The sequence below is a fragment of the Fundulus heteroclitus genome, unplaced genomic scaffold, assembly GCF_011125445.2.
Source record: "Fundulus heteroclitus isolate FHET01 unplaced genomic scaffold, MU-UCD_Fhet_4.1 scaffold_51, whole genome shotgun sequence".
Lineage (NCBI taxonomy): Eukaryota > Metazoa > Chordata > Actinopteri > Cyprinodontiformes > Fundulidae > Fundulus > Fundulus heteroclitus.
The window spans coordinates 2,144,225-2,159,009 of NW_023396934.1; the positions used below are offsets into that span (position 1 = coordinate 2,144,225).

General features: G+C 36.6%; 1 protein-coding gene and 1 long non-coding RNA gene across 2 annotated transcripts; both read right to left on the minus strand.

The window, feature by feature from the left end:
* Positions 1-402: 402 nt before the first annotated feature.
* On the minus strand, positions 403-10,856 carry LOC118560896 (NLR family CARD domain-containing protein 3-like). Its single transcript, XM_036132441.1, has 9 exons — positions 10,786-10,856; positions 9,476-9,554; positions 9,170-9,380; positions 7,217-9,020; positions 6,958-7,134; positions 5,631-5,804; positions 4,776-4,949; positions 1,941-1,987; positions 403-1,370 (listed from the first exon to the last, which is right to left on the minus strand). Exons 1-9 carry the CDS (start codon positions 10,854-10,856, stop codon positions 829-831), a joined length of 3,279 nt encoding a protein of 1,092 aa, XP_035988334.1. The 3' UTR covers positions 403-828.
* Positions 10,857-12,378: 1,522 nt separating this feature from the next.
* On the minus strand, positions 12,379-14,311 carry LOC118560899. The gene is made up of 3 exons (XR_004929678.1): positions 14,227-14,311; positions 12,777-12,858; positions 12,379-12,455 (listed from the first exon to the last, which is right to left on the minus strand). It is a non-coding gene; the product is annotated as an uncharacterized LOC118560899 (long non-coding RNA).
* Between the last annotated feature and the right edge of the window lie 474 nt (positions 14,312-14,785).

A 14,785-nucleotide genomic window follows, 5' to 3' on the forward strand; every position in this document is an offset into this window, starting at 1 on the left:
CATCAAATCGGTTGCATGACAAAATATGTAAAAAAAAAAAAAATTTTATTAATTAATAAAAAGCAATATCCTAATTGCATAAGTGTACACATCATTAGATACTCACCTGGCATAAAACATAATGAATTTGATTAGCATAACACAAATTTTAACTTTCCTGGTATGATTTTCCTGACATTAGCTCATTTTCATCTTTTAGCCAAAGCCATCTTTTGCCGAGAGGTTACTAAGGACCAACAAGTTATCATTATACAACCGTATGCATTATAAGAAGGTTAAAAAGAAAAGCAGCAGCATCCTGTTTTTGACATTTTGTACAAAAACATAAACAACTGCTTTTTCAGGGAGTGGTTGACGCCAGAAGAAATTAGCCAAAATTCTGGCAAACTATTTTTTAGAGGCTCGTGGAAGGATGAAAGAAAAATAAAATCTGTCATACAATTTAAAGGGTAATTCTATAAAATTCCAAAGAAAACCTCATTATAATTGGCATGAAGCACGATGTTTAGAAGATCTTGAATTGAACCTATAGAGGAGCATTCAGTTTATTGGCTTTCTCCAAACGTTCCTCTATCTGATCCTAAGCACTTATCTCGTTACAATATTCCACTGGAACCTGCTGTCCAGCTAAGTCCTGTCCCCTCTCTGCTTTGCTAACCTTTTGTACACTCCTCCCTTAGGGAAAACATATTCTATCTTCTAAATTTATTTAGTTCACTGTGCAAAGAGCCCAATGTGTGGAGGTAATTTTTCTCACTCTCTGTTCACAAGTGAGCCATAAGGTGGATGGTAGCTATCAACAGATGAGTGTAACTCTTTACAGCGCGGTCAACAGGCGGGTAAAACACTCGCTGAGGAGCAAGGCCAACCAGACCAGAACCCAAACCCAGGAAACAGAGGTTTTGTGAATGTGGTGCTGAATGTATGGATATGGATGAGCGTGTCAGAGCAGACTTTGTAAAAGGAAAGGATCCCAGCCGGGTGGTCCACATAGACTGCTACTCTGTGGGAGATGGAGGAGGAAGAGACTGGAGTCATCCTGTCATTGTGCCAGACGGAGTACCCATCTTCGGAGCAGATCAGACTCCAGGACTGGTCGTTCCATCCAAACAAACACTCCTTAATTTTTCCACTCCTTTTAATTCCTCTGTAGCTTACTGCGATGTAAACTCTTCCACTCCACTCGACCTCCCAGTAACTGCGACCAGTAACACCCTGTTCGCACAGCAGCTGCGGACACCAGAACTCAAATCTTTCTGAATGGTCAGGATACGACTGTACCTCTGTCAGAAATGTCATATTTGTGTTGTTTTCAGACAATTCAACACGTCTGTTTACCGTGTCCCTGTCAAACGTCAGCTTACAGGAATCTGATGGAGAGAGGAAACACAACATAGTATTATCAATGCATTTTGTATCTTTCAAGCATTTTTGTGGATCAGTCCTATCACGTATTTTGATGATGATCCTATTGGGTCCTCGATGACATCACTTTAAAGTCTAAATCACTGCAGTTGCATTATTAGAGAGGCATCCATAATAATGGACATTTTACAGTTATAGTTGCAAAGCTTAAAAGCTTTGGCAAATAGAAAGACAACTGCTTTTTTTATACAGGATACAGAACATATCTGTGAAGAAAATGTCTTAGAGTGTGAATAGTTGGTCTGGTACTACTGAATCATATTTCCAAAACAACCTTCATATCTTTTTGATTAATTTAATTTAGGAAAAAAATATATATTTGTTACAAATGACAACATGTGTTTTTTTTTGTTTGCTGTCTTAGGTATTGCGTTTCTTGCTTCTGCACAACGATAATGAAGTGATTATTATTACAGATCAGAACTTTGTTAACCTGTTAAATAATTCACCTCCTGGCCAAAACTGAAATTGTAGCTTGTAGGTGTTTTAATGAATTTAATGAAATTGGCACTTACACTTTTTCAGACCTGGTCTCAACCATTTGACTCCATCATTCTCCAGCCTAAAATGTAAAACAGGAATCAGTCCACAGTGTCTTTCCACATGCATACATAGTTATTATTTCTTGCTCCCACCAATTCATTCTGCACAGTCAGTATAGGGTTTCCCTGGGATTTGCACATGTTGTGCCAATGTGTAGGTTATATTAAGGTGCTCATAGAAAGTCAGAAGCATACATGTTCAGACTCATAGTCATATTTCAGTCAGCTTTTTTTCACACTTTTTCTTTGCAATGAGGTAAACCAAAGCACTCAGGGAAAACTCAGTTTGTTGTGCAATAACCAGAAAATGTCCTTGTTAGTGAACTGTTTTACAAATGCTGTTGTTTCTAACAAACAAAAACATTTCAGAAAAATTAGAATATCGTAAAGTTCAAAATTTTTGTCACTGATTTCAGAAAGTTATACTCATGTAATATATAGAGTCATTATAGATGTAGAAACATATTTTTAGCCTTTATTTCTTGTAATTGTGATTATTTTTGCCTTACAGATAATGAAAACCCCCCTCTTCCTAAGGATGCGGTTATCCCTATTCCTCGTGTACCTTTTCCTACCTCACATTTTCTATGGCTGGATATAGAACTCTGTGAATAACCCACTTGTTCAGCGATGACGTTTTGTGAAGGGTTGTTGATGACCCTGGACATCTGTACAGTCAGCAGTCTTCCCCAGGATGTAGCCTATTGACCCAAACTGAGAGACCATTTAAAAACTTAGGAAACCTTTGCAGGTGGTTTGCATAACTTGCTCATCAGGGTGTGACACCATGAGTTTCTAATATTTCACTTTTTCACAATACTCTAATTAAGCCATAATCGTACAATGATTTAAAAAATAAAGGCTTGAAATATTTCTATTTGTAATGAATCTGTGTAATATATGGGCTTCACCATCACAATGTGACAAAACAATCTTGAACTCTTTCATAATATTCTTAATTTTTGTTGATGTACCTGTATTTCAATACAGTTACACTGATAGTATTTTAATATCACCAAAAATATATCCCCTTAATACATGATCTGGGCTTATTTTTCATGGATTACTGCGTTAGAGCAGTGTGCCAAGGAGGCAATCAGGATATGGCTCGGCTCAGGTGTTAAGGGAGCCTGGTTTGCTAAAATAGTGACCTTCACCTTCTCTGCATTGTTTGGTTTGCTGTCTTAAAATGTGTCTTAATAATATTCCACAGCTACACTGTGATGTTTGGTTCAGGTAAGTTTGTTAGCCATGTAAACGTACTATTACCATGGTCATTAAAGAAGGTATTGGTTACTTTTGGCAATGTGGGCAAAAGACAATGCCCTGCTGGAAAAATAAACCGGCATCTCAATTAAGCTTGCCAGCAGAAGGAAGCATGAAGGGCTGAAATAATTACTTGTAAAAGACTGATTTTGTACTTGGTCAAACTCAGTGGCCCGTCAACAGCGCATGACAGGGCTCCCCAAACCTAACCTGACACTAGCCAAATAAATTTTGCTCCGCCTAGCTCCACTCATCCATCTGGGACTGATCAATAGAAATAGCATTTCAGAAGGCTGGGCCTTATCAAAAATCCTTGCATATGATTGGATAAGCCACTTGTTTGTCATCTTTATCGACGTGCTATTTCAACCACTCACACCGAAGCTAACCCGTGACGCTGATGAGAGTGACGCAGGAAAAAACAAAACCTGCCAAATTCGGTCGGGAGAAGGGCGAAAACATCGTTTCCACCAACAAAAGCCTTCAGAGGCGTTCTCTGATGTTCTTTTAATGAAACAATATTAGGTAGATTGGACAACACAGAAGAAATAGCAGCATCAATGTTAACGCTTGCTTCCTCGATGCGAGCCGCCATTGCTATCTGAATCAAAACAGTCTCACGTCACGGTCGCTTCTCCACTACGTCACATCTATGAAACTCCAGCCCTGCGTCCTGATTGGCTGGACAATAAAATTGGTTGGAGAAATCACTCTCTATGGAAGAGGTCCCAAATGGATGTGAGTGAAGCTAGGCGGAGCGATATCAATCTGGCTAGAGTTAGGTTACCCCAAACCATCCTCGAGTATGGAAACATCAAACATCATAGTGGCCCTCAAGTGGCTTGTGCCTTGCAACTCTTCCTCCAGACTGTGGGAACTTAACTTCTAAATTAAATACAGAATTTGCATATGATTGGATATACCTGCTATAATCCGTGCAGGTGCTATAATCCGTGCATTAAGCCTGTGCAAAAATCCTGTATAAACTGTATAAACTGTGCAATAAGCCTGTGCAATAGTCCTGTATAAACTGTATAATAACATATGTGCAATAACATATTTATACATAGGAGTGTACAGAATTGTATATTGTATATAGCTGTATAACTGTATCTAACTGATTCTACTTACCTACTTTGACACCTTCTTCTGACTTTTGACTATTGAGCCGATGGGACAAGTGAATTTCTCCACTGTGAGATCAATAAAGCTTATCTTATCTTATTTATATACATCTGAAAAAAGGACTTTAGGTCACTGATCAACAGTTCAGTTCTGTTTGTCCTTAGCCCTTAATGCCTCTGATTCCTTAATGCTATAAAAAGGACCAAGGCCAGTCCATTAAAATGAACAGCAGTACTTGAAATGTATCATTATGTGTATCGCATCTATTCAATCCATGATTTTAATTTTTTTCAAATGAATTGCTGAAATAAATCAGCTTTTTATCTGAGATCCTAATTTATTGAAAGTATATTGTTTGAACATGATTTACTTCCCTGGCTCACATAACCTACATACTATAACAAAAGTTCTTCATACATAAGAATCTCCAGTCTCCATGTTGGGTCTTCCAGTCTGGCAGAAAGAAGCTTTGCGGCTGCGTCTCCTGGGTGATTGTAGCTCAGGTCAAGCTCTCTCAGATGGGAGAAGTTACAGCTCAGGGCTGAGAGCAGAGAAAGGCAACCTTCTTCTGTAATTAAGCAGCCTGACAGCCTGCAAAAACAGAATTAATAATGAAGAATCTTGCAATTAAAAACCAAACGAACCAAATTAAAAAATTATTTTACTTTTCATTCTAAACATAGAAAGCAGCTAAGAGACTTCCAAATAATTGTAACTTCCTGTGGTGAAAATGAACATGTAGAAAAAAAAGAGATTTTCATTAACTGTGGCCAATATAGCTTCAACAGTGAGAACGTATATACAGTACAAGCCTTAACCGTTTGCCATCAATCACTTCTTACCAGCTTAGCTGTATTTATCCAGATAATGACAGATTTAAGAAATGTAATTTGTTATTATTAAACAATAAGTTTAACTAAGCAATAAGTTCTACTAAGAAATTTAACAAATTTTAGCTTAGAAATTAAACAGTGAGGGAAGACACAACTGGGTGCAGTATAATTAGAGAAATACTTTAAATTTCTGAAAAAGGAGAACAACATTTAAAGTGATTAGCTTTACTAATGTAACAGTTCTTACATTAGATATTTTATAGAGTTTAATACTAGTACTACAAATAATAATAATATTAATAAAACTAAAAATATTATTGCAAACGTTATTAATGTGTACAACATGACTTTATACAAACATTACAGGAACCAATGGACCATAGTGTGGTCTTTAGAAAACACTGAAACAACCACTTATTGGTCGGTTGGAAGTCCTGACCTGAGTGTTTCCAGTTTGCAGTACGGACTCTCGAGTCCACCAGACAGCTGCTTCACTCCAGAATCCTTTAGGTCGTTGTTACTCAGATCCAGTTCTCTTAGATGAGAGAACTGAGAGCTGAGAAGTGAAGATATAGTTCTACAGGATCTCTCCGAGAGGTTACAGAGACTCAATCTGAAGGAACAACACACAAGAAAACAACAGTTTAGCCTTACAAACAAATCTAATAAGAATAAACACTGGAAAAAACTTCTCTTAGATTTCATTAAGAAGTAAGATTAGCACCATAAGATTAGCACCATAAACACTCAACGCACAAATTGTTCTCTCTTTTCTTCTTACAGCAGCAAATAACCAGCTGAGAAATTTTTCCTCTTTGTTTACAGGAAACAAGGCAATTATCGGCTGCACCGCATCTTCACATGGCCTAAATGTTATAGCCCCTTTCTGTCTCTTATTCCAATTGCATAAAATGTCCCTAATTAAAGCACATAAAAGAAGAAAGACTGTATCCAGGGTCGCCACAAAGATAAGATGATTATGTGACTGCATGGAGCCCCTTGCTGGCCCGGGGGCACTCAAGGGAGCTTGAATTCATACAGGACAGGTTGACAAACTATATAAACTCAAACTGGAGAAAACTTAAATAGTTAGAACTCAATATTTAAATGTCATCATTTAAAAATAGTTACATAATTACTGCTGCTGTATTTATGCTTTGAAAACATTTTTTGCACACAGTAACTGTAAATAATTCAGCAGCTATTCTTAGCAGCTGACCACGAATGTAAAAATTTCCACCTCACCTGTTAGTTCAGCTCAGCTTGTTTGCCAGTCAGTCCTTTCCGACACTAACACTAAATTCAGTCCCAAGTAGATTTTACAGCAACATTTTATTGAGCTGAACTAACAACCAAAAAGCAGAGATGTCTCTAAAAAAAACACCCTAATGTAGATTTTAATCTTTATCTACACCTGACTGTAAAAACAGAAAACTTAAAAGCTAAATTGCTGCTTCAAAACAATCAGCTCATAATCATTTTCATACAAAACCTTCAATGATGCAGTTATGGGAAAGGGCAATTTGAACTAAACCTACATAAAATCTCATGAGACCATGTGACAGAGCTCTGTGATCTGTTCAAGGACAATGTGCATACTACATTACCCATCACAAAGAGTAATAGAATAAATGTTTAACCTGGTAACCATTGCTGCAGAAGGATGACCTGTAATTTATCTACCTTTAGACATACCCACACAGATAAAGCACATGATGGGTGTGTCTTTTTCAAATATAGTGCAAAATGTAATACTTTGATCTGACCTGAGGGACTCCAGTGTGCAGTGTCCTGCTGGTTCCAGTCCATCCATCAGGAGATTTAGGCCTGAGTCCTGGAGCTTTGTGTTACTTATGTCCAGCTCTCTCAGATTAGAAGACCGTGAGCTGATAATTGAGGACAGAGCTTCAAGACTACTTGTTGAGAAATCAAAGAAACACAGCCTGAAGAAACAAAGTAAACACATGTTGAGGGTGAGGGGTGTTTTCAAATGTTTTTGACAAAGCTTTCTATCCATGTACTCACAAGACTTTGTTTGCAGCTTTAACAACAGGCAGCAGCCTCATAAGAGCCTCTTCAGAGGCAGAGTATTTCTTCAGGTCAAAAACGTCTAGATCTTTTTCTGAGGACAGCAAGATGAACGCAAGGGCTGACCACTGAGCAGGGGACAGGCTGTCTGTGCAGAGCCGTCCTAATCTCAAAGATTGCTGAATCTCTTCCACCAAGGAATGGTCATTCAGCTCACTCAAACAGTAAAACAGATTAAGACTCTTCTCTGTCGAAAGTCTCCCACTAATCTTGTCTTTGATGTAGTGGATCATTTCATTATATGTCTGTATGCTATTTTCTGTCTTCATCAGCAGGCCTTGTAGGAGAGTCTGATTGCTCTCCAATGAAAGACCTAGGAGGAAACAAAGGAACTGGTCCAGATGTCCACCTAGGCTCAGTAAGGTCTTGTTCACAGCAGTTTTGTAGAAACTTGCCTCAGTAGTTTTGCTTGTGTCTGACTTTGAAAGTACAGTTTGCTCTTCTCCAAGTAGATTAACAAGATTAACACCATGGTTGACGAACGTTAGATGTACATGAAGAGCCGCCAGAAATTCCTGAACGCTCAAATGTACAAAACTGAACACCTTGTTCTGGTACAGGCCTTGCTCCTCTACAAAGATCTGTGTGAACACTCCTGAGTACATTGATGCATCTTGAATACTGATTCCACACTCTTTCAGATCTGATTCATAAAAGATCAGGTTTCTTTTCTGCAGCTGCTCAAATGCCAGTTTTCCAAGAGACTTGATCATATCCCTGGTTTCTGGACACCAGCATGGATATGTTTCAGCTGTTTTGTTATATTTGATTGATTTTAGCTTAGCCTGAACCACCAGGTAGTGGATGTACATTTCAGTCATTGTCTTTGGCAGCTCTTTGGTCTGACTGGTTTTGAAGACATGCTCCAGAACTGTAGCAGTGATCCAGCAGAAGACTGGGATGTAGCACATGGTGTGGAGGGTTCTGGACGTCTTGATGTGGGCGATGATCTTGTGGGCCAGCTCCTCATCTCTGAATCTTTTCCTGAAGTACTCCTCCTTCTGTGGGTCAGCAAACCCTCTGACTTCTGTCACCATGTCAACACAACCAGGAGGGATCTGATTGGCCGCAGCAGGTCGTGTGGTTATCCACAGACGAGCGGAGGGAAGCAGCTTCCCTCTAATGAGGTTTGTCAGCAGCACGTCCACTGAGGCGGACTCTGTAACGTCAGTCAGGATCTCAGTGTTGTAGAAGTCCAGAGAAAGTCGACACTCATCTAGACCGTCAAATATGAACACAGCATGGATATCTTCCAACCTGCAGTTTTCTGTTTCCTTTGTTTCAGTAAAGAAATGATGAACAAGTTCCACCAAGCTGAACTTTTTCCCTTTCAAGACATTCAGCTCCCTGAATGTGAACGGAAATATGAACTGGATGTCCTGGTTGGTTTTGTTTTCAGCCCAGTCCAGAGTGAACTTCTGCGTTAGGACCGTTTTGCCAATACCAGCCACTCCCTTTGTCATCACAGCTCTTACTCGTTTATTCATCAGTGTGGAACTGAATATGTCTTCACATTTGATTGTCATTTCTGGTTTGTATTGTGCCATCCTTGCTGTTTCAATCTGTCTGACCTCATGATGATCATTAGCATCTGTAGTCCCACCCTCTGTGATGAAGAGCTCTGTGAAGATCTGATTCAAAAGGGTTGGGTTTCCTGCCTTAGCAATCCCTTCAAACACACACTGAAATTTCTTTTTCAGGAAGCGTTTATGTTTGCGTTGGCAAACAGCATGTGAGAGATCTGAATGAGAAAAAAACAAGAATCAATACATTATACAGCTGATGCTTCATAACTGATAATAAGCATAGCCTGATGTTTCTGCTTGGGAACTGCCGATTTAGCACATCCAGCATAAATCTTCACTGTAGAAAAGTCAGGGTAATTCTTACTACTCTCCAGACGGTCAGCCAGATCCACTTGTCCTTGTGTCCTCAGAAAGTGCAGAACAATTTTCAGAAAAGCCTCCATGTGGCTCTTCCTCAGCAGTGAGTCTCCGTCCTCGCCATCAGGCTCAAAGCTTTCAAGCCCATCTGAGCTCAGACTGCTTTTAATTGTGTCCAGCTGTTTTTTAACAAATGTGACGATATTGTCCTCCAGCACCTGGAACAGAATACCAAATAAATCATCCAAGGGACATGATGCAAAACTAAAACTTGGATGTTACCAAAAACATTATATGTTGTTTTTTTACACACCTGAAATACAGAGTCCAGTTGGGATGGACACTGTTGAGGAAACTGACCAACGGAGACATCTGAGCTCTTCTCATGCTCCCTGAAGTTGACATATTTCTTACATTACATCTGTTCACGGTAAGGCATTGATCTACTAGAAGACATTTACTTCTACATAAATATTATGGGCCAACATTTATATTTTAAAAATCTTGAAGTTATAAAACATGAATACATTACAATTTGAATCCCCTTGTTTTTCAAAGAGAAATTAATTTTAAAACATAACTTTTTTTCAAATCACTTCCTCAAAACCTTATCAAATGGAATATGTAAGAATATAGGATATGGTATCAAACTGAAGCTGCTTATCGCCAGTAATGAAAACTAATGTGAACACAACCACTGTCAGAGCCCTGTGGGTGATAGTGGTTTGTATATAAGGTAGAAAAATGCTTGCTTTTAAATTGTTTCTTTCATTTGACGTAGTTCTTTTGAAAAGCAAAACATCGACTGATGATTAATCTAAATTAAAAGCACTGCTTTTAAACATTCCCCTGTGTGTTTCTGCATCATTATCATCATTATCAGTTAAAGTTTTTTAGTGTCTGAACCAAATCATCAAGGCAGCGTTTGACATCATTTGCTGTCTGATTGCATATCAATATATCAACTTCCTCTCCAACCAATGCATGAGTGGGAATATCTTAAAGTGATTTTTAAGGGCCAGACCTTATCTACACAACATATATGGGCAATAATGTATGTTACCGCACTGTTTGAAAGCTTGTCTCTTTGAGTTGAATATGTTGAACAAAGGGCACAGTTGTGTCATAGTAACAATAGTGTTCAGGGCCCTGTCTTTGATTTTCTGACATATTATGTTACCAAGACCCTTATGGGTTTTTCTTTTTTAAATCTTCCATTCTGTTTGTTTTAACATTTTCTTTTATGTGTTACTATGTTGATACCAATAAAGGATTTTTTCAAAATGTAATGGTTAGAAAAAGAGCTCACTATCTGGTGCCGTCCTGTTTTCTGCAATTTTCACTTTCATTCTAGGTATAACCATTCCCTACACTTTGAGTTTTGGTTCTTCCACTCTGCCTCCAGACTGGAGAAGCCTCTTGCTAGAAGCAAAAGATTTAGAAATCTTATTTGCCCCGATAGCAATCTTTCTCATTAATCCACCAACATGGAATGTACTCATATGAGGTTTATTGTCTTTTTAATGTGTGTTTTTTTTATAGCTATTTATGTTTTTGTATATGTATCACATTATTTCAGACTATTATTTTATTCTGTTTTTCCCATAGGACTTATTTGTATACTTGCTATAAAGCCAGCTGCCCTTCTGGGGTATTGGAATGAAGTTGAGTTTTCTTGACCTGAACAGAATCATTGATCTAAACAATTAATGTAAATGCTGATGACAATTATACAACTTCAAGCAGACAGGTAAATCATTGCTATGACTACACATTTTACCTCTGATGATCTTGTTCCTTTTTAAACTCTGGAATAATATTCTTTGACTGGTTGCTCTGTTCTATTTTCCTGTGTTTTATTCATGTAAAGCACGTTGCATTGTCTTTGTACTGAAATGTGTTATACAAATAAATTTGCCTTGCCTTCAAGGATTCTGGTCTCTGATTGGTCCTGATATTGAAAGAAATATACATTTTGAGTGAAATATTGATAAAACAGATATTATAGTCCCGCACTGGAGAAAGTCACGTGTCCCAGCAGTTAAACAATATTAATGCAAGTATATAAATCAATCAATATTCTAGTTTATCAAAATTCACTTCACTGAATGATATATAAAGTGTTTCAAAAAACTAATGGGATTCTGAATATATCTTAAACTAAGATTTATTTAGCAGTAAGGAAATGAATTACATTTAAATAAAGTAAAAAACCATGAGAAACTGGTAATTAACATAGTCTAAATTGTATTCATTAATAAATCAACTAAACTAGCTTATAGAAGAAGGTTAATGTATTAAATATTAAATTTAAAAAAATTTCTAACCTGATGAAAACAAAAATGTATGAAATGTTTATTGTTGCAATTTTTTATTATAAAAATAATGTTACTTTAACAGTAAACAATAAAAGGACTTAAAAATGTCAGAATCACCTTTGCTTCTCACACCACAACCAGCATGGATAGTTTCACCTGACTTTTCTGCTTTAATAGACTTGGATTGCCACAAGTCACTCTAATACTAGCCTTTTAGTTCTTCATTTTGAATCTGGAACCAGGTGATTCACTAAAAACATTTACTGATCGTAAACATCTCTGTTTTGTTGGACGAAAAATTCTAAACAAAAGTCTTGCATAAACTTGACTCAAATAGTTTGAGCTTCCTGGAAAGGAGTTGTTTTAAGGAGATGGATTGGGTACTTAGAAGTGGAATTTGGAAAGAGCATAGGCATATTAAGTAGGACAAATCCAAGAAAAAGTATCCCAAAGTTTTTTTAAAAAGGGTCTTGGGTGCTAGTGAGTGACCAACATTTTACACAAACTATATTTGTAGATAAAAAAAAAAAAACACAGACCAGAGCTGTCTTCAAATTCAAGGTTTCAAACATGCTATCATTCAAATAAGTAAAGTTTAACATGATAATCACTATTTAATGTCATGGGTAAATTACCACAGGATAATTTATACATGAGATCATTTGACACATATTGACAGACATTCAGACATATTTAGAACATAACATTATGAGGTCATAAAGGTTTTAATATGTTAAATGCTACAGATATTATTTCTGTTTTATAAAGGATATTTTGCAGGAATTCAAGCAAGTCACAGTCAGAGAGCTTTGCAGTAAATACATCTAAATGCAATTCTAGGACACTTTTCTGACATTTTACCTCTGATCATCTTGAGATTCAGTACAAAATGTTGTAAAAATATTTTTTGACTGGTTCGTCCTCCAGGAGTTGCAGCTGAATGTAGAGGAAGTAGAGTGTAGTTGTTGGTGAATCCTGAATTTAAAAAAACAACACATATAGGCTTGAAGTTGAATGTTATATAACACATATAATGGTTAAATGTGTGTTCAAGCTTTTGATTTAAAAACTTGTACTGGAGATAAATTAATTTTTCATTTTAATTTCCCTACAATGTCTTTTTTTTTTTTCAAGTGAACCAAATCCATTGGTTGATCACCCTCAGTGGTGAGCTAGATGCAGGTTCAGTTCAAGTTTGATTTTTACCACAGAATGACATCTGCATCCTTTTTGGACCTTAAAACAACACAAAAATTGTTCACTGAGAATATATTTAACTAGCAGAGTCATCTTCACCCTTTAGCTGCTCTTTGGATCGCAGGTTCCTCACAAAAGGTTCCTCCCTCTTCTTTATCCTTACCCTGACTCATGGCAAAATCTAAAAACCAAGAAAACAGTATATTAGTTTATGAAACTTTACTTATATTTACAAGTTACGTAAACACACTTATCTTACAATTTTGTTTGTGTGTTTTTGTTCAAGTTGTCTGCCAATTCTGAGTTGACCTCATTACCTTAAGGTGGTGATGTTGATTTCAATTTGACTTCCAGATAGTTTCTACTTTCATCAGTGGAGAATGCAGAGCAAAGCTAAAACACTTTTTTCCTACATACAGAATAAGAACAACAAATGATTCTGCTCTATGTGTTCTTAAGATTTAGCACCTTAAAAAAAATCTTTAACATTAATCCATTGGACTATGAAACACAGTTTTGGTTAATTAGATTTTAAATTCAAATAATCAAAAATGAGGCTTTAGTGAAGTGACCGTATTGGATTATATAGCTACTGCTGCTTTTCAATCTCTGATTTATATGAAGGACTTAATTACTAGAGTGAACTATATAATATGTCAATAAATCAATAAATAAATACATTTAAATCATGGTATTTTTATAGAAGTATAAAGCTGTAAAGCAACAACAGAAGAGAAAGATAAAAACCTCTCTCTCTCTCTCTCTATATATATATATATATATATATATATATATATATATATATATATATATATATATATATATATAGAGAGAGAGAGAGAGAGAGAGAGAGAGAGAGAGAGAGAGAGAGAGAGGGAGAGAGAGATTTTTTTTCAGATCTTTACATAATCCCTAATTACAGTGGATTGTCTTACTGTTAAATTTTAGATGTTTTCTAAATATGAGCACAGACTTTTTTGTTAAAATAAATGCTAATAAACGTACAAAAAATTTACATTTCTGTGTTATCAGGAATTTTCAGTCACCATTCGTGAAGTTCAAAGTTACCAAGTTTTATGATTTGCAATTAAAAGATGCTGAGTAATAAAACAAACTTATATGGTAGTTCTGCAAAACAGTACATTAATGATTGACTGATATCTTACATTTGCTTGAAAATTCATAAAAAGTGTGATCTACCGGTTTGCCTTTGGTTTGTGGTATATCACAACCACTTTGGAGAGTGGTTGTGATATACCACTTTGGTTTTGCTTTCAACAACATTCAGCCTTATTAGTCCCTCAAAAAAAAAAATGTTCACATGAAGTTGAACCAAAAACTTTCATTTTGCACAAAAAGTGAAAACAGGGTCAGACTGAAATGATTTCCAAGCCAGCAACTACATTTATACTTTCTGTTACACATAGTGAGGTCCAAACAAGACAATGTTTTACATACAAATGCTTTCAGTGCCATTCCCCTGTTTGTTTGTTTTTGTAAACTTTACAAAAAAAATCCACTCATAAAATGTTACAGTATATAAACTTACCACATCCAGGCTTAATCCAGGAAACTTGTGTTGTAAAAGACAACTTGCATCTCAACCCAGAAAACTGAAGTTAAACACTCTCCACTGTCCTACGCAAGAAGATAAACCAGGAGAGGAACTTTTTGTTGTACATAACAAAAAGGTTCAAACGTAAGAGTAGGAGGAGCTTTATTGTTAAGCTAGTCATATCTTAGGATTTTTACCTTCCTGGTCAGTCATTCCACTATTGTCAGCAACAAGGTTTAATTTTTTTTTCCTATTTAAACTTTAATTTTAGGGAGGCAACAACTTTTTACTCTCAAATAACTGTGAAGAAAAATTTAAGTTACATGAAAACTTTGTCCATTTATTTTTCTTTATAAGTGCAGTAGTGGGAGAACAGGTTTGTCAGGTAATACTTAGAGACTGGAAGAATGCTGTTTTATAACTTGCTCTAGATTGACGTCACGACTAGGTGTGTCCTCACTGCTGCATGCAGGAACCGGGCAGGAGATGATTGCAATGAAGACACCACGGCAGAGTCTCAACACCTAAAGGAATGTGTGATCCAGTTTATTTG